This window comes from Drosophila miranda, chromosome XR (assembly GCF_003369915.1).
Source record: "Drosophila miranda strain MSH22 chromosome XR, D.miranda_PacBio2.1, whole genome shotgun sequence".
NCBI classification, from domain to species: domain Eukaryota; kingdom Metazoa; phylum Arthropoda; class Insecta; order Diptera; family Drosophilidae; genus Drosophila; species Drosophila miranda.
Genome location: NC_046674.1, coordinates 8,022,366 through 8,042,467, shown reverse-complemented (window position 1 = coordinate 8,042,467; position 20,102 = coordinate 8,022,366). Strand labels below are relative to the sequence as shown.

Sequence of the window (20,102 nt, the reverse complement as noted above, 5' to 3'; positions counted from 1 at the left end):
CCGCTGTGTTTTGTGTTTCGCTTTTGCTTTCCTTGCCTTTCTCTGATTTCACTTTCGTTCCCTTTTAATTAAATGAAGTTTTTGCTGAGGCTTTAATTAACATCAAATTTATCTGTGCGTGCTTCCCGCTCCCGCCGAAGCCCATGGCGACTCTGAACGCCCCAGAAATCTGCGCACGTGTAGCACAATGCCAGCCGCCAATGGGTTCATTACCCGAATGTGTGCTGGACTCTTGAGCCTGTCTCTGGGTCTGTGTCTGAGAGTCCTAGAGTGATTCTGTGACAGGTGCAGGTGAACTTGAAAAGTGCTACACACACTCGCTGACCCAAATGCCACGCCTCATCGGGATGGGGGAATCCTCCATCCGTAGGCCTAAGTGGCTTTCCATGTTCGATTGCAGTTTTGGTTGTTCCGCCATAAATCTTGGGCCCTAACTTGTCCCACCACGCCTTGGATCAAAATATAGGTCAGCCGTACACAAAATATATATATATATATTTAAGCAGAACCGAATGAAAACTAATCCCATGATGATGCAACATTAGTTGATGCGGCACGCGTGGGTTTCGCTCGAGTCGCCTCTTTTCTCGCGTCTGCCCTTCGTCGGGGTCTTCCTGCACTTGCGACGGGGCTCCTTCTTCACGGTACGATCGATCTTAGAGCTGCAGCTGTCCGAAGTGCTGGCCGCATGTAGGCGCGTCTCCTTGGCCGATTCGGAGCTCTCCTGGCTCTTGGAACGGTGACATACGCCAGGCATAGGTATTGGGGGCACGCCGTCAGACGTTTTCTGACAGATTTGGTTGACCTCTAGATTGTTTTTCATAATCTCACGGTCAAACTTTGCCTTTACCGCGCTTCTGAGATGGTACTTGGTCAGCTTGCCGTGACGACAGTTCTCCATGATCCAGTGACGCACCTTGCGACAGCCCACATAGATGCTCGGAGAGCCGTGCTTCAGGTCCATGAGGTAGCCCTGCGGGTGCAGCCGGCCGAAGCCTAGGTCAAAGACATTTAGCGGCAGATTAGGCGGAGAGGGTCCGTCTTGGGTCTGATATTTGTATGGACCTACAGCGGCCAGCGGAGATCTCGTCTCTGTATAGAAGCGACGATCCTCCGACGAGCAGTACTTCCAGGGGTGGAAGCTAACGGAGCCATCTTTCATTCGAGCAAAATCAACCTTCAACTGATCGTCAAAGACCATTTCATCGATCTTCAAAAGCTTGCCGTCACGGTGAGTCACCTGGAAGCTGACACCCAGCGGAGCAGGCAGTTGGATGGAGCCACTTCCGTGAAAGCGATTGTTCCGAAAATAGCCCACGTAGCGTGAGCCATCTGGATACGTGTAGGTACCATAGTCCTGCATACCCAGTTCATTCATTTGGCCGAAGAATTTGGTTCCAGTTGGGAAGTTGCTGTTGCGTGTGTCATTAATCGACCTTCCCTCACCCGTTGAATCGCGAACCAGTGTGGTGTATCTCTCCATCGAATAAGACCCAATTTTGCAACTAATACTTTGAAATATAATCTGAGACTGTAGCTGTAGTGCTACTGTTATTGTAGAATTATTGAATATTTGCACCAGGCATGCTTGTGCTTGGATCCCTTCTACGAGTATACAGTTATTTTTCGCCTACTCCCGTTTAAAGTCGTTAGCAAGCTCAGACCTCAGCTCCCAAGTCTCTCCCAAGTCCCGAGATAAGAAATAATAAATGATGTCTAATGCGCAAAACTCTTCCCTTACGAGACCTATGGTAATTACACTCTGACCATATGTATATATAAGCTAATATCCCATGTGGGACAGAATCAAAGCGTCGAAAATGCCACTGTTGGTAGTAGTTCTGTTAGCCTTGGCTGTGGCTGCTGCTGACGCGGTCAGTCCCGAACCTGACCAAGTCATCACCAACGGAAGTCCGGCGTACGATGGACAGGCTCCCTATGTGGTGGGCATGGCCTTCCACCAGAGCAATCAGTGGTGTAGTGGCACTATCATTGGCGACACATGGATCCTGACTGCTCGCGCCTGTCTGACGGGCAGCACCGGGGTAACAATTTACTTCGGAGCGACACGCCGAAGCCAGGCTCTCTTGGCAATGTATGTGGGAAGCACCCAGTACATTCAGGACAACGAACACCTCGCCCTAGTGCGCGTCCCTAAGGTGAGCTTCGGCAACGGGATTAGGAAGGTCGCTCTGCCAGGACTGCGGGACCAATCGAATCGGTACGAAAACAGGTGGGCCACCACCTGCGGCTGGGGCAGCAGCGCATCAACACAGACGCAACCCGACTGGCTGCAGTGCGTCGACCTACAGATCATGTCGAACACCGAGTGCATCCCCTTTTACGGCCTGGCCACAATCACGGACCGCATCCTGTGCACCCGCACCACCAACGGCAAGTCCATCTGCTTTGGCGACGCTGGCAGTCCGTTGGTCATAGCACAGGGATCCACTATGGTGGGGCTGTCGCTGTTTGTGTCCACGCAGGGCTGTACCCTGGGACTGCCAGCAGGGTTCTCTCGGATCACCAGTCAATTGAACTGGATTCGCCAACACACTGGAATCTACTATTAAATTGCAACTAAAATTTAATATTTAAATAAAATCCATATATCTCCCGATTTACAGCTGAAAGCGAGAACGCGAAATTTCCATATAACTCGATCGACGAAGCATGTTGGATTGCACCACGTTCAAATAGTCCGTGTTTGTCTTCTTGTTCATCATGACCTTGACCGTGTCGTAGGTCTCCGTGAGGTCCAGAGGGATCGGCGCTAAGGCAAAGCTGTCGGACCGGCAGCTGGATGGCCCGACGGAGTCCACGCGCTGGTCATCCGAGCTGCTGGTCAACTGACGGGGCTTCACTCTTATGGTCATGTTCTCAGTCTCAGTCTCATCGAAGTGATACGTTGGCAAGTCTCTGATATCTTCTAGTTCTCGCTTCTCCGCCACCCACTCGTGGGCACGGAGACACTGCTCCGTGGCCCTGGCTTTGGAGTTCGGATTATAATTGCAAGTAAACGCCATCGATGAGGGGTCTGTCTTCGGCTTGGACTTTCCCTTCTCCTTGCACAGCTTGTGGTAGTAGTGCTTGCGTTCCATCCTGAAGTTGGGGGCATAGATGATAGTCTTGGGGAGCTGGGACATCTCCGTCTGTAGATTGTTGTCGATGATGTGGCGACAGAAGTACGGTATTGGCTCGCGGATCTCATCCGTGTGTGCATGACGGCAGTGGCGCTGGATCCATTCCTTGTCCCTCGGACAGCCAACGTAGATGCTGCTGGTGAAGGGCAGTGGGCGATCCGTAAGCCAGCCGGTCTGCGGATTGTAGATGCCCTCCTCCACATCGTAGCAGTCCTTGGGCACGAGGCGTGACCTTAGACTGCTCGTCACATAGGCGGTCGGACCCACGGGTGGCTGACTGTACAGGTGCTCGGACTGGTAGCGTCGGTCCTTGGGCGTCAGATAGTCCCAGTCCGAGGAGTCAAAGTCGATTCCAGTGAACCGAGCAGTGAACTGGCCCTGGACATGGAGTCCATCGGGGAAGCACATGTCCTCGATGCTCACCAGTTTCCCGTTGTTGAACACACCCTTGATGGTGAAGCGATAGGGCTGCGCCAGGCGCAACTGGCCGAACCCATGGAACTTGCCGCGAAGAAAGCGGCCGCGATACTCACTTCCGTCCGGATAGTGATAGGTGCCGAGGCCATCCATCATGTGCGCCTCCTTGTTCCAAGCTCCTTCGTAGCTGCTGCGGGTGATGAAGTGCCTCAGCGGCGTCACCTTCACGCCAACACTCGACATCGCTTTGTGAAGATACAGAAATGTCCTCGGCTCTGGTGCTTTAAATGCTCTTTTCTCTGTTGCACTGTGTCTGTGATTGTATGATTGTCTGAATGTGTGATTGTGTATCAGAATCAACTGTATTTGAATTTGAAACGGAAACTGAGACACACCTGACCCACTTGGAATGGCCTGCCTTGTTGAGATTACCCATCAGCTTTATGACTAAATAAATGTTTGGACTCGACTCGACTCGACTCTGGGTCGGGAGTGGCCGCGTCCGCCGCATTTCCGTCCGCGTTTGGCTTTTGTCGCATGTATGACCTAATGAATCTTTGCATACTCTTGCGGCAAAAGGTGCGCATAACAGGTGCGTTGTGTTCTTTTTACAATGAAGTGGAAATGGGATTGAGTTCTTGAGTGTTGGGCAAGAATGCTTAGAATAAGAATTTAGTGGAATTACATTTGCGGTTGATCTACTAAAAAAATCGTACGCTTGAAATTTGCTAGACAATTTTAATGATTAATAGCTTATTCTGTTGGGAATTAATACCACTCAAAAGCTGAAGTCTAAAAATAAGACCATAACATCAACAAAATGGCAATGTTGAAAAAACATTACAAATGTAAAAAAAATATTAAAAATTGAACTTTGGTATGATATATTTTCCGGTACAGCCGTTCTATGGCATCCAATAAATAATCCTGTGAATCACTCTCTTTCTTTAGCCTATTAATTGTTTTGGATATCAGTGTTTCAAATGCCTTTTTCTACAGAAATTGTAGCACATACATTTATAATCAAAATTCCAATCCAAATGGTTTCCACATTATGAGATTGTCGATTCTACAGCTATAGCGTTCCTCTTTGCTGAATTAAACACGTTTTAAAAAAGAGCAAGAGCATCCCATGTTCGATATGGCTTGAGTGTGCGCTTAACACCCTCTGAATAAATGGTGGGACACATAAAAAATGATTTTAACCGCCACCTTGGGTCGACTTGCAGCATTGCTTGACCAGAGTCATCCACCGTTTAAGAGCTATTGGCGTTTATAGCTATTGGCATTTGCTGCCGTTGTCGTTGCTGCCATTGCCATTGCTGCCATGGCTGATGTAGGTGCTCTATTCTCTTCCCAATTGCCATGGTTACTGCCGCTGCACATGTCGTTGGCCTGGCCAAATCGTAAGCACTCCCCAGCGGGCAGTAAATCATGCTCACTTACCTCACTGTTGGCGCCAGTGGCGATGTTGCTGCCACTGCCGCTGCCACTGCTGCCCACGCAGCGGAAATCGACAGAACCACCTGATGAGCGTCGCGGCTTGCCGATATCCAGACGAAGGATTCCGGGCTTGGGTCGCCGTGGGGCTGCGGCCGGTGGGCTCTGCATGAAGTCGGTCGTTGCCACTGGTGTGGCTCCTGCTCCTGCTGTGGCTGTGGATGGCTGCGGCTCCACATTCTCGGTGGCCTCGTTCTGCATGACCAACTACTAAACCAGGAAGGCGAGAGTACCCACAGAATGCGCGATTCACCGCGCACACAACCGCCGTGCAGCGCCAACGCGAACAGACTATATCCTGGCATGGCCTCCTGGCCTCCTGTACAGCTCGTGGAAGCAACAATTACGCGCGCAGCCAACGGGCACTGAAATAAAATGTGAATTAAACGCGCCACCCACGCGATAAGTGTCAATGGATGTGTTGAACCCCGTATTCGCATACCCGTGTGCCCCATGGATGTAGTGTGTGGTGTGGTGTGGTGTGTCTGCTCCAATGAGGATGACGCTGGACAGGACACGCGGCACTTTCAACTGTTTCTTGTTGCTGTCACAGTCACAGCGCTCACATGTTCGTACCCGTGTTGGGTGACACAAAAGCCAACTTCCTGCTTTCAGGGTCGCCGTAGCCTACCTTTGTGTAATTATGTCTGCCGCAGCCCCAAAAAGTGTCAACAGCGCTGGCCCAAAAAAAATATCGCATGTCGCATTCACCATGTAAAAATTTCCATTTTTCATTTTCACTTTTCATTTTCTTGTTACTGTTTTTGCTAGTATCTTTGTATTTTCCATTAGTGCGTTGCGTTGGCCCATGTCCTTAATTATGAGAACACGAAGCATGAAGCGCTGCCTTCACTTTGTTTTATAATTTGGATACCCTGTACTGGACACCGATTGGGGATATTTGAAGCTTAGTTAGGTATTCGTGGATCCATTTAGGGTTTATTTCACAATAAAAAACCCTTCAAACCTTTCGTTTTAATTAGGGTTTCCATTCATTCCAATTCAAATTTAATCGTTTACAAACATTCGAATACTTGTTCTGGCAATATATATAATGAATATTTTATATCTTGTGCTTATTGGGTATCTTTCAGTCGATTTAGTGCTTGCAATATCCCCGTCCAGAACCCTCCCATTTTCCCCGGAATGCGTTCCAGTCCCCAGTCCCAGTCCCAGCCAAGCCCACCTGCGGTGCCGTGTTCGCATATCCATGTCCTGCCTTCCCCGTGCTGATATGCAATGCTTTTTCTATTACATGCAAAGCGCGTTAAATTAATTGAACTGTAAAGTGTCAGCAGAAGCAGCAGCAGTGCCACCAGCAGAGCCAGTGGCAGGAATATAGCGACACCGTCAGATGACGAGTAACTCAGCATGTTGCATTTAATTTTTATTATTTTCACTTTATTCTATGGCGCTGAACCAGATCCACTAAATACTAATTTAACTTGGGTTGGTTATGCGTTGCGTTATGCTAAGTGGCTTATACTCGTAAAATGAACTTTTCTATTTTGTCGCAAAAAGTTATTTGTCGAATGTCTAGATGTGTTTTTGTGATGCGTGTGATACGAGTATGTGTTTTGTATGTGCTTCCTGGCCTGGATTATGCTTAGTACAAATTTCAGTTTCAGTCTCAAAAATTGTTTGCATAAATTAACTAAAACCATTTTACGTACGTATATTATTTGTATGTATGTATATTTCATCTTCGTCCTGGATCTATAAATGTCGTACCTAAATGGAAACTGTGATAAAATTGTGAGTAACATCGTCTACTGCAGCAGCCGCTGCTGGACAATAAAAGCAAGGCATCTAAATAATGCAATAAAACCCCGACGGAATTTAACGACGACTGAAGTTATTTTGGATGCATAAGCATCTGGGCATAGCTCCAGTCTAGTATTTCCCAGTATTTCACAGATACAAATGCCTATCTAAATATTCTTCTAATCATTTTTCTGTATCCTTATCGACGAGTATGTACTTATCCAATAACCTATCAGAGTTCAAGTACAATCTGCATTTGGCTCGTGCATTGTACACCCTCTTTGAAGCTAGCTAACTACTATGTCTACGAGTCCTATCTACGATTACCTTCCTAACCAAACCCTGTTTTTATAGTCAAAGAATCCCCATAAATTTCGAGTGAATCGCTTATACACCACGTATGCCACACACGCCACCGCAGTGGCAGTAAATTTATAGAGTAGCCCCCTGCAAAAAAGGGGACTGCGAAGCGCAAAAATGGAATCGATTTATGCATAAAAACGTTAATGCTGGAAAAATGTATGAATAGCAAACATTTGATCTTTGTTGTCCTTGCTGCAGGAGCTTTAGCACGCTCTTTTCCCGCCACCTTGGCCGTGTTTGCTTAACTTAATAACCAGTTTTTCTCGTACACGAAAAACTGGTCAAGTTAAGCAGTGTAGAAGATGCTGCGCTTTTTGGCTGCTTCCTTTTCCTGTGTGTCGTACGTGGCGTATGATTAATGTGCGTGGCTTGTTCGCTTAATGAATTGGCCACAAGAGTACGTGTGTACGTGTGTGTGATTGTGCGATTGTGTGTGTGATTGTGTGTCTGTGTGGTGTGTTGCCAAATACTTTGTTGTTGTTAATACTTAAATACACATTGAGCTCGAGTCCTATGCTCGCTAATTGACTTATGTCTACTCGTATGCCTGTTGCTTTGGGCCTCCTCCATGGTCTTGGTCCACCTCCTGCCTATGTAAATGGCATCCCGATGAGCATGTCGTTCGTTTTGCTTTGTTTTCAGTTAATTTGGTCATTTAGTCTATTGATTTTCATATGAACTAAGTATGCTAGAGCTTAGGGCCAGCATATTTATCAAACCTACACTTAGGGCTATGCAAAAAAAAAACTCACTTAACAGCTAATAAACGCACACATTACGGCAGTTCGAGGGGCGGCCGCTGTCTGGCCTGGCGCTCAGAATGTTGTCACTTTGCCCAAACGCATGCCGAGCAATTTACGGCGCTTTTTGGCGCTCAACTTTGTCCAAATGGTGCTGCTGCCCTCCACAAGCAGGAACTCGTCGCATAAATCATCAGTTTCCTTGGCGATGCCGCCGTAGAAATGATCCTCCTGATACTTCTCAGAGCGCGAGTCGCCGGAAACGAAGCCGCTCTCCGGCCGTGACAGGGAGGCGGTGTGCCAGGGCAGCTGCTGGAACCATCGTGCCACTTTGGCGGTCGAGGAGAGCTGTGGAAATGAGTGGGTGGTGTTGGTGGGTAAAGTCAGTGTGTAAATTTATGCAAATGAGTTATGTGCGCAAATTGCTGCCCCGCAGCAAATCCAGCGGGAGTAAAAGAGAAGAGAGACGAGCAACGAGCAACGAGGCGACCAGGGAAAGTGAAAAATGGTGACACTTGTTTTTGCTGCTTGTTTCTTGCGCCGCACTGAGCCGGACGGGCATCGTTTTTCATTCATCAAGGGGAAATTTATGCACTCCGTAATGCGCTCAAGAGTACGGTTCTGCTGTGCTGCCGGTTTTTGCTGGAAAACTCATTAGGGAAATTGGCCAGCCAACCCAGCGTTAACATTAAATTATTAACAATAATATATACACTCGGACTAGTATCGAAACAAGTGCAGAGCTCTGGTCAGAATGTTTATACATAATTATGCGACTTTTATTATTATATGCGATGTTTGTGCTGCTTCTGTTTCTGTTACTCTTCGATTTTCCAATGAACAAATAACATTTGCCTAGGCAACTAATTAATGCATAGAGTATTGGCATTTCAAATTATTATTATTATTGCGCTTTCCATTTGCATCATATCGTACGGGAAAGCCTATGCAAGAGAGCCGCATAATGGGAATTAAAATACAACAATTAAAAAAAAAATTATTCAACTAAGTATTTAGAATATATAATAGATTCAATAGCTTAAGGGTAAGGGGTGTATAGGTAGATTTCACTTTAGGAAGAGAAAATACTTTGAAACGTTTACTTTTCCAGGTTTTTCATTGCTGATATGCCGTTGGGGATTTGGTTTAGATTATGCTTCGTAAATACTTTCACTGACTAGACATTAGAGAGTTAGAAAAAAAAAACTGAGACTTTGGCACACTTTGATCTCTCATCTTAACAACAATAATCGGCAATATAATCGATAATCACTAGACTAACTTTGAGCTGTGCAAATAATTTGCTTTAAATGATCTTTGGCACACTGGGACCTGCTCAACCTGCTCCACCTGCTCCTAAAATGCAAACTAAAGTTTTCTTCTAAATTAATACTGTTTCACTCATTCACTCGGTCCTTCCACTCACTAGCACTCACACCACTCAAACCACTCACAATCGAACTCACACTAATCATCTAACTTAGGTCCTGGTCCGTGTTGAATCTCCTGTATCCGTGTATCCGTGTATCCGCGTATCCGTGTATCCGCGTCCCATCACTTGGTCGTGTGCCTTGCCCAGGCTGTCCTCTGCACTTGGCTCATCATCTGGCTCCGATTGGGCACCTTCTCGCTGGTGCTGCGCGTAATGAAGCTGGGCGTGGCCGACAGCTTTCGCTGGTGTCCCGCTTCGTCCGTCACCCGCAGCTGCACCGTATTGAAGCGCGTGTCCCTGCCGCTGTTGTTACCGTTGCCGTTTCCGTTTCCATTGCTCTGGCTGCTTCCGGGACTGATGTTGTTGTTGCTGCTGCGTAGACGCGGGGACGAAGGAGAGTCCAGCGTAGAGGAGCTGCGGCTGGTGTCCCGCGTGCTGGTCGATCCCCCACAAGCCAGACCGGCCAGGTTACCGTTTGAGACGGCCGCCTTCAGTTGCTCCTCGAGACTGTTCAGGTTCTGCTCGATGCTGAGGCGTAGGTCCTCGTTCAGCGAGGAGCTGCCGGCGAAGGAATTCCGGTTCAAGGTGCCCAGCTGCGAGGGAGTCAAGGTGCCCGTTGCCGCCGGAGAAGTGAGAAAATTGAATCCCCCCGCTGCCACATTATTGTTAGGGGTGGCCGGTGCACAGGACAACGGATTCGCATAGAAGAAGGAGTTGTGCGGCGAGGCCGAAGGCGTCTGCTGAGTCGGGGCTGGATTTCCATTCAGATTGAGGGCCTGCAGCCGATTGAGCAGCTCCTGGTTGACCTGGAACAGATCCTTGGACAGGGCATCCTGCTGCTGCTGTTGCTGCTGCTGCTGCTGCAGCTGGTTGCTTATGCTCTGCAGCTGGCTCATGGAGGGGTACGGACTGCCTCCACTGGCTGGGGGCGGCGTAGCAGGAGTCAGCTGAGGCTGCGGTTGTTGCTGCTGCGGCGTTGGCGGCGTCTGCTGCTGTTGCTGTTGCAGATTCTGAAGATGCTGGCTCTGCTGATTAAGCCCGCTCAGCTGATGGCTAAGAGAAGTCAACTGCTGGTTGATGTTGCCCAGGTTGTTAATCTGCTGATTGATGGTCGCCAGGTTGTTGTTATTGCTGGTGGCCTGGAGCAGCAGCTGCAGCTGCGATTGCTGTGGTGGGTGAAAGGTCACAGACAATGGAATTAAGTACTGGGCACCTGCCGGGCAGCTCAACGAACTTACAACAAATCAGAACGAGAACGAGAACAACGAATAACGAACAAACAAACAGCTAGAACTATAAACAGTCGTGCAAAAAACAGCAAATGGCAGCCAAGTAAATCAAAATCATGCAAAAAGGGGATTCTCTGGGTCAGGATATGCTCGGATTTCAGCGCAAATTTACGATCGCATAACTCAAAAGCTTAAGGTAACATAAATGTCGGGGTATATCCTCACCTGGGGAGCCAGCCCTATGTTGGCTGTGGTGAGGCCAGCGCTCTGCTGCTCGTTGTATGCCCCCAGCGAGGCCAGGTGCTCCAAGAGCTCCCGATTCTGCTGGAGAAGCTGCTGGGTGCGCGCCTGTGGAAGAGATATACTCCAATCAATGTGGCTATTCAACGGGTCAGCTCTATAGTGGCTACTCACCTGCGCCTCGATGCGCGCATTCGTCTCCGAGATGAGCTGCTCTCGCACTAGCATCAGTTGTCCCAGAGCCTGACGGGTCTGCAGGGCCTGTGCCTCCAGCTGATCCTTCAGCTGTGTGATCTCAGTACGCGGCGATGCAGGAGAGCCGGGCAACTTGTCGTCTACATCGCACTGCGATCAAAACGATGTAGAATGAATGAAATATAAATTACTAATCTAGAAACATTCAAAGCCTTGACACCCTCTCAGGTCGAGCCAAAAAGATATTTAATCGAATTTGTTTACTCTTTCTGGGTGGGTTTTGTGTTTGGATAAACAATTTGGAAATATTAATTTGTACAAAAGATTTCACTTCGATTTCCATCTGATTTTATGCCGGAGATTGCGGCTCATAAAAATTTGCCAATCACCGATGGCATTTTAATTGTTTTGGTCGGAATATGGTAATGGCCAATACGATTCGGATGCGGATTGGTTATTATTGGCAGGCCATTCCACAGAGCATTATGGGAATATGATGGGGGTGGTGATGGGGCTGTGGATGCGTATTAGTTACGTTACTCACCAGCAGGCTGGTCGATTTGCGTAGACTCGACTGCGATGGCATCAGCTCCAAGTGGTTTGGACGCTGCGGCTGCGTGTGGTTCAGATCAGGCGTTATGGCCAAGTGCTCTAAAAATAAAAATATAAACCAGAAATGGTTTGGCGAATTGAGTGAGTGAACAACTGGAACGTGTACGAGTACACGCGGCCTCATCGACGTCCTCCAATTTGTCAAGGTCATTGGACACCCACCCGCCCCCACATGGGGCGCACACCTGGTGGTCTCTCTCGCGGTCACTTTCGCGCTTAATTTCCCATTAATTACAGCATTCTAGAGTTCAATATCTGTTTTGGTTATGTTCTGTCCGTTCAATAAATAATGAAACAATTATCTAGACACTCCCGGCGATCATCTCCCAAGATGATAATAATGATGATGATGTCGGGATGGAAAGGGGGATTGAAAGGGTGCCGAGGCTGGGGCGAACGAGGTCCACTGCCACTGCTCTGTTTCTGTTTATTTGCAGCCATTTCAATTTGATTTGTTGGCAAATATTTCAGCTATTTCTTCCACGAACTCTACGTACGCCTTTACTGGCTGTAAAACCCGGGGAGAGCCTGCCGGAATCTCATATATATCACTATACTATATGGCCAATGGCCAATGGCGAATATTTTTAGATTCCGTTTGGGTTTCGCACCTTGGGCACGTGTTAATTGCTACCGAATGGCTCCAAGTGCTGTAAAAATCCTTCACAGCATGTAAATTAATTTTGCATTTCACATTGTTCAGCGGCCGAATATTTTTGGCATCTAATTGATTGAATTTGGCCAAAATATGCACCCTTCTTTTGGAAAGAACTTGAAAAAGGATTTGGCCTCGACAAACACATGTTTCTCTGGCTAAAATTAGAACATTTTTACAACCCGAATGACCCATTTCGAGGGAACCGAGCACACATCATCCTCAATTAGAGAACAGCTCAAAGAGGCCCGCAGAAACAGCTGCAAAGCAATGAATGGCTGTGTGACAGGGAACAGCAATTAGTAATCTAAATGTTCACATTTTACTTATAGTCCATATACATATAATATTGTGTGTTGTGATACATTTTAGCTAGCCAATTGCCTGGCCAATGTCAATATGGAAGGTATTGAGACGAGATATTGGCCTGCCAAAAGCAATAAATGGTTGTATTTTTATTGTATCCCATACTAGGGATCTGGAAGTTACGATACGTGTATGTATCTAGTGTAGTTCTGAGCCCGGATAAAATGTATAGCATAATTTTAGGTGTCTCTCAGTCTTGGGACATTCAACTCTGTCCCCACTGACGCTAATCTAACCAGAGATCAGAGATCTGCCAGGCATATAGACGGACAAAAAGCTGACATAATTCATTATTTCGGTGTCGAGTCGCTTGCTTGGCTACCCTTCGACACCCAAAAATTACAAGGGGATGAACTATGTATCTATTGATATTAATAAATAATTTTTGGCACACGACTCTAGGGCACGCCCACACACCACCACGTGTCCCCGCCTATGGTGTGTCTCCTGACAACAAATTCAAGTTCTACCACTCTGATGCCATGGCTATGATGAAAGTATCTGCAAATATAGTAATCCATCTCGAACCTGGCTCCTCCACCTTCAAAAATATCCCCCCACCAAATCTCGTAGCTTTATTTTGTTGTTTTATTTATGTATACATCTTTCTCAGAATTTCTGGCGAATGATGTCGTCGGATGGTTTTAGACAAAAGATGTTAAAAAGAATTGGATTCTTAGTGAGGTTTTAATATTTTTTGTTGTCTGCTGTTTCGTTTTTTTGTTTTTTCTTTTGGCAGTCGCTACGCGTTGATGACGTCAAACTGCGCCTTGTCTGTGTAAGTGTCTGAGGGGAGGGTGGGAAAACTGATGGGTCGGGGAAACGGCGGAAAGCCTCATGAAGATTATTGAAAATTGAAGCAATATGTGGAAATTGCTTAACGGCGCTGAAGTGTATGTCGAGAGCGCTCTCATCTCTGCCACAGACTTTTCTTTGCTTTGCTTTTCTTTTCTCTTTTTTTTTTTTGTATATTTTTCTCTGCTTATATGCGCAGTCATCTTTCATATTATATATTTTCTTTACTTTTACAGCGAGGGGTAGTGTAAACTGCTTGTTCAGTCTGTTGGTTGGATATACTCGTACCCGTGCACTCGTATTTCTATAGATCTACATATATTGCATTTTGTGTATTTAAAGAAAAGCACTATGAAGCGGTAAGTAAAATAAACTATTCCTTAGATCAATAAACCGCCAGTTAATCAGCTGAATTTCTGGTCAAATTAGTGTATAATAAACTTCGGTGTATCATCGCTTAATTTCGTTAATTTTTGGCAACAGCAAATGAATTTCAGAAATACATTTTTAATTGTTTTATTTCCCCAATTGCCGTTTTCATTTTTAATTGTTGTTAATTTTTAAAGCCTTTTCCGTGCAGTTACCTCTCAACCCGCCCTTCCTTGTCGGTTGACCGAAAAATGCAATTTAAATGCAAATGCCGGGCGCCCTTCGCTCGGAACTGAATTCGAAATTAAAGAGCAGAAATTTGCATTGGAATGCAAAAATGAATAGGAAACTAATGCGCCCGGCGAGTCCAGAGTGTGTATGTGTCCATGGACCCAGGAAGCAGCCGATGGACGTAGTCGTCCGGCAGCGAGAGCTTTTCATTTATTTATTGGCCAGGCAACGACCCACTGGCAGAGCCAGACACGGCGTAGTCGTAGTCCCCAGTCCCCAGTCCCCAGTCCCCAGTCCCCATCTCCTTCCCCCAATTCCAATTTCCATTTCCATTTCCAATCCCATTTTTCTTACCTTTCTTTGGCGTCTCGTTGTCGCCGCCGCCACGTTCCCCATCTTCGCTCAGCTGCTGTTCGCTGATTTGTTCTACATCGAGGAGCTCCGACGACGAGATATCGGAGCGCTCGTCATTAGGTTCCAGGGAATTCTTATGAAGATTAAATTTGTGGCACACTTCAAAGGCTTGGCCGACGGTGCGAACGATGCGCATGGCCTGAGACTGCAACGAGAGGAAGAGAGTAGGAGGAGAAGACGAAAAAGGAGATTAATATAATTTGATTAAGCCATCAGGCCCCGACCAATCTCCCCCCTCCTATATTGCCTGCAATTAAGGCTCCCAAGGAGGCACCACATGTTGTGCGCAGTGCCACGCCACTCAACGCGACGAAAATTACGCACAAATTGAACCCACCTCAGGATCGCTTGCCGCACAGCCGCAGGAAATTGCATCCTTTGTGCGATTATTGCATAAATTATCACAGTCGCTTCCTCCTGCTCCTGCTCCTGCTACTGCCAATCCCCCTCGGGTGCGCTCCAGGGGAGAGCTGCGTCGTCGTTGCCTCGCCTGCCGCTGCTCAGCCATTAGGAGCGGCAGGACCTGGTCCCCGGCCACAATCGGCTCCCGGAACGACAGTTTCTTGCGCGGCTTGTCCGTCTTGGGTCTTTCCAGCATAATGCTGCTGCTGCCGATGCCAAATCCATCGCCACCTCTCCCTCCGCCGCCACCACCCCCGCCCCCGCCCCCGCCCCCGCCGCTGCTGTGGCTGGAGTTGCTCTGCTGGTCACTGAGGCTTTTGCGGCGCTGCAACTGATGGCGCTGCTCAGAGCGCTGGTGCAGCTGTTGGGCACGGCGCAGGGCCTCCGGAGAGGCCGATTCGTACCGGTCACTGGGCAGGCGCTTGAACTTGAGGCGGGCTTTCAGCACATCTCCATTGGACACGGAGGCGGAGGCCTGTGGCTTGTGGGTGCTCTTGGCCACCGGCTGCTCCTTCTTGATGATGTACACGGTATTCTCGTCGTCATTGAAAAGAATATGCTTGGGCTTGTGGTCGATGTATGTGTCGTCCAGGAAGCGAGTCGGCTGTCCTGGCTGTCCTACCTGTCCGCCTGTCGACCTGGGTGACAGCTCGCTTTCCACGCAACCGATAAGCTCCCGGATGTCCAGACTCTTGTTGCGGGACAGATGCTTCTGCTTCCTTTTATTCGCCGGCACCGGGGACTGGGGCGGCTTGCTGGCATTGTTATCCTTAAGATTAAGCTGCTTATCGCCCACGAGAATGTCTCGGATGAGGCCGCCGCCGCTGCGGAAGATATTCCGATGGTAGTGCACCTCCGAGGGCTTCTCCGCACTGGCCGCCTGCTGCTCGGCCTGTGGCGCCTGGGCCTTGGCCATGTTCACCTTGCTGCGACTGCGCGCCCATGGTAGGAAGTCGAAGGCCTTGGTGATGGGACTGCGGGGCGTGGACGAGGAGCGTTCCAAGAGCTGCTGGTGGCGCTGCTGCTTGTGTTGCGGGGAAGCCATGATGAGTGTTTTCTCCTGCTTCATGGCCGCAGCGTTCAACGATCCGCGAAAAGTATTCACAAGGTTGCCGAATTTGTCGCGTTTCTATGTTCTATTCAACTTTCACTCGTACAGACTCTCGATGGGGAAAGTTCAATGCTGTTGAATGTTTGGCTTTTCTTTCGACCAATTGTCGGGCTATTAATTTCATAATTTCTTAGGGCTCTTCTCTGTGGTCCATGGGGTCGCTTCCTTGGTCCAGGTTGTTCACACATTGCCGATGCGCCATTTTTCTCGCACCTTCTAGGTGTCGAAATTGTTTATGCTTCTGCTTCTCTGTTTCGGTTATTGTTGCTGTTCTTATTTTGAGTTCTTTTGCGCGTTCAATTATTTGTGTATTATTGAATTATTTGCAACTTTTCATGCTGCCTATACAGCCATGGAAGATACGATATGAGTATTTCTGGGTTATTTTTCGTTGATTATTTCTACTGCCTGCATTCGAGCGAGCGAAAAGAAAAACTGTCAATCTCTGGGTTTGTTTAAACTAACCATCGGGCAAGACTCATGCAGGCATCAGGCACAAGCAGTCGAATGATGTGCATTTCTCCGATGATTATGAATCAGACCTGCACTTTGACTGGCAGATCGGAAACGGAACGGAACGGATCGCTATCAGAGAGGGGCACAGAATTGCACCCAAAAACTATGAGTAATTCAAGCCATTCCACAAACGGTTGTACACCTTTCCAATTGCCAATTAGGGCCAGGCAAATTTGTGTTCTCCCATTTCACCCATGCCGGCATTTGGCCACAACTGAAGCACTCTGAAGGGCTACTTCAGTGGCGGGCGACTTTGAGCACTTGTCTGAACGACATTAACCACCCATCAATTTGAATTATTTTGACAAGCAGCGACAGCACTTGTTGCGCAAGTGGCAGACAGAGTGAAATAGAGACAGAGATAGAGGGAAACATGCTTACAACACGTTCCTTAAGACAAACTTCGTGGGTGCCTAACAGTTCTTTCAAGGTGAATCTTCTTCGAATCGAAAGTGGCGTCGAATCGTCTCCCTTTGTGGGGGATTCATAGACATACTGTGGATGTATCTCGCTGTCAGTTCATATGCCACGTGTGCCGAAGAAGAACCCGTGTAGAGAAGGTGCCAACTGATTCTCCATCGTGCTTTTGCACAGAAATATATTTCCCATAGGTCTCTTGTGCAATTTCACATAAATCAAATCGAAGGAACTATAAAAACAGCGTCTATAAAGTGTGTGGCAATTTGAAATCGTTACAGAGAACGTTACAGCAAATGAAAACTTAAATAAATACACGCATACAGCTTGAAGAACGAAGAAAATCGCCTTTGCTTGGTTTTCGTGGAAAACTACTTGAAAATTTATGGCGTTAAAAAATGACTTTGTTAGCTTTTGTTTTATGTATTTATTTGAATTTTAATTCCCATTTCACGCTGCATGGCAATCAAATCTGGCAGTTTGTTTGCTTTTGCCCTCCCCAAATGTCTGTCATAAGGGAAAATTTTTACAGAAAATCTTTTGAGTAAGCTGTTCCAGCTGGTGGTTCTGGTTCTGTTTCTGCTACTGTTTCCTCCATTCCCTTCTACTCTCTCTATCTCTGACTCGTGCTATCTGGCAAATGTTTACTGCGGCTATAAGTCGTTGATGGTCAGGACTTTGCAACAGTCGGTGGCAGCCACAGAAGCCACATCCGAAGCTCCAGCTGCAGCAGCCTGCAGTTCCCCTGTGGCTGCAGCTCATAAATTCTGCACATTGTCACGTGGTTTCCGCTCTCTCTCACCCTCTCTCTCTCTCTCTCTCTCTCTTTGTCTCTATCTATCGCCATGTAGAGGGGCTGGCTACTAATGAAGTTCTCATTAGTCATGCAGGAGGCGGCACTTAAAAATTCAATTTACTTAACACGAGTGGAATAAGCAAAAATACTCAAAGAATAAGCGTACGAGTATATTTCTGGTTGTTGATGGACTCTGGCTGGGAAAAACACACCTGAACGTTTCGCTCATTTCGGGTTGTTCGATTTCAGAAATACTTTAGAGCAGGCTATTAAAATAATGGATATATTTTTGCTTGAAATGCAAAAAAAAACAAAAATATGCATATAGAATGGAAAACTGAACGAACGAGCCATGGGGAAACGAGAGGAAAACAAAAAACAAAGCGAAACAAAACGAATGCCGATTGTGGCAGCCATTTTTGGGAAAGTCGAAAAGATTGTGGGAAAAAGGAAAAGTTCTGTGAGGCTTTTCGCCCAAGCAACAGGTAAACGGAAATAATACCCCGACCCATTTCCACTCCACTCCACAATTTGCCATAAATTGCACAACATTCGAGCAGTTCATCAAAATATTTGTAGTGTCTGTCAAAATTTGAGTTTGCCTTTGTTTTGCTGAATTCGATTTATAAATAAATAAGCTAAAGAAATCATAAATATTTCAGCCTTAATATGATACACACACGTCTGTGTGTGCTCATAATTCTATTTATTTGGATGAGCCCACGCTTTTCCTGGACTACCTGTGGCTAGCCAGGGCTCATAAAATGAGAGCAACTAATATGCATAAACAATGTATTAAGGAACAAGTGCGTCATGGAGCCACGAAAGATGTATATTCGGCCTTAGACGCAGTCCGAACCGAACGTATTGTACTTATTAGGGAAACCTCTATCTCTAAGGCAAAGTTTTCACTCTCTATCCAAAATGGAACCCCATTAGTGTCTGCGAGAGGCCTGTGCTTGGGCTTTTTTCTGGCAATTAATTTTCTAGTCACCGCTCTGTTCCGCTCCTGCTCCTGTGGCTCATTATTTAATTCCTAGCGGTGCTGGCCATTGTTTAAAAATATATAAATACTGCTTGCTGTTCTGTGCTGTTCTGTTGTTCAGAACTGATGCTACGGGCATTTAATGGCGTCAGCAGCCCCAAAATCCAATGACAAAACACTTTTCTGTGACTGGTTGATTTCTGATTTCTGCTTTCTGGCAACGGGGAATGTTTTTCCACAACATTTTGAAACATTTAATTTCTCGCCTCGTCTGCGATGTTGATAGATGGGACTGGTGAAATATTTTCCCTAACACTTTGACATGCCATTGCCTGAATTTATTTCTCTTTCGCTTTTCTCTCGCTTGACACTTTTCGGTTTATTTGTGCAGTTGGCAGAAATATGGTTTTAGTTTTGGCACAGTTTGCAAATTCATTCGTATTATTATTCACACACCGCCTATGATTGGGTTTGTTTCACTCTTCACTGACACGCACTCGTTGCATAATATTTAGTTATTGGGCTTTTCGCGGGCGCTTTTCCAATCTCCCTGCACGACGTCTACAAAGGCGCGCCGTCTAGAGCGCACTGGACAAAGAACCGTCTGTTAGCGGAGATCGGCGGCCATCGATCGATTGCCTTGCAGCCGGCTAAATGTGAGGGGAGCTTTCACTTGGCCAGAGACCCACAAAGAGGCCAGCGAGCTTTTGGCTGCTCAGCTGTTAACACGATCGTTTGCGTTTGCCTTTCGGCCAGTTTCACGCTGCGTTTGTTTTGGTCCGCCGTTCCACCACCAAACACAAAAACAACAAAAATAAAGGAGGACCCTCTGCGGCCGGTAAAGTGCGGCGTATGCGTGCGATTGCAGATACTACTGCTGTTGTGACGTCATTGCTTTGTGTTTCGCGGAAGTACTCGGCTCTGAAAAGCCGCTGCCTTTGCTCTTGCTTAGCCATAAATCATACACTTTTCAGCGCATTGTCTGCTGGTCGTGCTTATGTGCTTTTGTATGTACATACAATACACACATACGTTTCGGCTCTCCAAATTGCGTTGCATTTCCATTAGCCTGTTTTTGGTGTTGCTGTTGCGGTTGCTGTTGCTGTTGGGAGAGAGGTGGAAGTGCCTCTTGCCTCAGGTGCAGCGTTGCTGAGGAGCTTTGCGCTGACGCACGCGGCGTATGCGCAATTTTCTACACGTGCATGCGGCGTGTAGAAGATACTGCCCCCGCCACGCCCGGCTGTGGCTCCATCAGCCCCCCCAACAGTCTATGTCTATGGCCCCCATCCCCATCCTGGCCTTAATTTCGTGTGTCACTTGTCAGGCATTTCGACAGGCCCACAAACACAGTCATGTCAGGCCCTGGCCTGATGTCTTCTGATGGATAGATTGGAATTCGTTCCCAGAATT

At 47.2% G+C, this 20,102-nt stretch overlaps 5 protein-coding genes across 9 annotated transcripts in view; 1 reads left to right on the top strand and 4 right to left on the bottom strand.

The window, feature by feature from the left end:
• Nucleotides 1-492: 492 nt before the first annotated feature.
• Nucleotides 493-1,599, bottom strand: LOC108153439 (MORN repeat-containing protein 5). The gene has a single exon (XM_017283447.2). It carries the CDS (start codon nucleotides 1,481-1,483, stop codon nucleotides 542-544), a length of 942 nt encoding a protein of 313 aa, XP_017138936.1. The 5' UTR covers nucleotides 1,484-1,599; the 3' UTR covers nucleotides 493-541.
• Nucleotides 1,600-1,800: 201 nt separating this feature from the next.
• On the top strand, nucleotides 1,801-2,632 carry LOC108153440 (serine protease 1). Its single transcript, XM_017283448.2, has one exon. It carries the CDS (start codon nucleotides 1,821-1,823, stop codon nucleotides 2,571-2,573), a length of 753 nt encoding a protein of 250 aa, XP_017138937.2. The 5' UTR covers nucleotides 1,801-1,820; the 3' UTR covers nucleotides 2,574-2,632.
• LOC108165401 lies at nucleotides 2,622-3,803 on the bottom strand. The gene has a single exon (XM_017301440.1). The coding sequence runs from the start codon at nucleotides 3,801-3,803 to the stop codon at nucleotides 2,622-2,624; it is 1,182 nt and encodes a 393-aa protein (XP_017156929.1).
• Nucleotides 3,804-4,523: 720 nt separating this feature from the next.
• On the bottom strand, nucleotides 4,524-6,336 carry LOC117186281. Its single transcript, XM_033386837.1, has one exon. It carries the CDS (start codon nucleotides 5,259-5,261, stop codon nucleotides 4,824-4,826), a length of 438 nt encoding a protein of 145 aa, XP_033242728.1. The 5' UTR covers nucleotides 5,262-6,336; the 3' UTR covers nucleotides 4,524-4,823.
• A 98-nt stretch (nucleotides 6,337-6,434) lies between these two features.
• LOC108153181 (capon-like protein) overlaps nucleotides 6,435-20,102 on the bottom strand; it is a 45,131-nt gene continuing 31,463 nt past the window's right edge. For 2 of the 5 annotated variants that reach the window (XM_033386836.1, XM_017282988.2), the window contains 5 exons: nucleotides 14,406-14,610; nucleotides 11,568-11,674; nucleotides 11,003-11,173; nucleotides 10,814-10,936; nucleotides 8,689-10,525 (listed from right to left, as the gene is read on the bottom strand). In XM_033386836.1, coding sequence (XP_033242727.1) covers nucleotides 9,482-10,525; nucleotides 10,814-10,936; nucleotides 11,003-11,173; nucleotides 11,568-11,674; nucleotides 14,406-14,610 — 1,650 coding nt within the window. In that variant the 3' untranslated portion in view covers nucleotides 8,689-9,481. Of the gene's footprint in view, nucleotides 8,276-8,682; nucleotides 10,526-10,813; nucleotides 10,937-11,002; nucleotides 11,174-11,567; nucleotides 11,675-14,405; nucleotides 14,611-14,802; nucleotides 16,321-19,148; nucleotides 19,328-20,102 lie in introns of those variants that run through there. The other 3 variants (XM_017282991.2, XM_017282987.2, XM_017282992.2) reach the window with 3 other exon arrangements.

What these genes read in the sequence shown, in the direction of transcription:
- LOC108153439 (XM_017283447.2), bottom strand. Translation starts at nt 1,483, where the DNA reads ATGGAGAGATACACCACACTGGTTCGCGATTCAACGGGTGAGGGAAGG.
- LOC117186281 (XM_033386837.1), bottom strand. Translation starts at nt 5,261, where the DNA reads ATGCAGAACGAGGCCACCGAGAATGTGGAGCCGCAGCCATCCACAGCC.
- LOC108153440 (XM_017283448.2), top strand. Translation starts at nt 1,821, where the DNA reads ATGCCACTGTTGGTAGTAGTTCTGTTAGCCTTGGCTGTGGCTGCTGCT.
- LOC108165401 (XM_017301440.1), bottom strand. Translation starts at nt 3,803, where the DNA reads ATGTCGAGTGTTGGCGTGAAGGTGACGCCGCTGAGGCACTTCATCACC.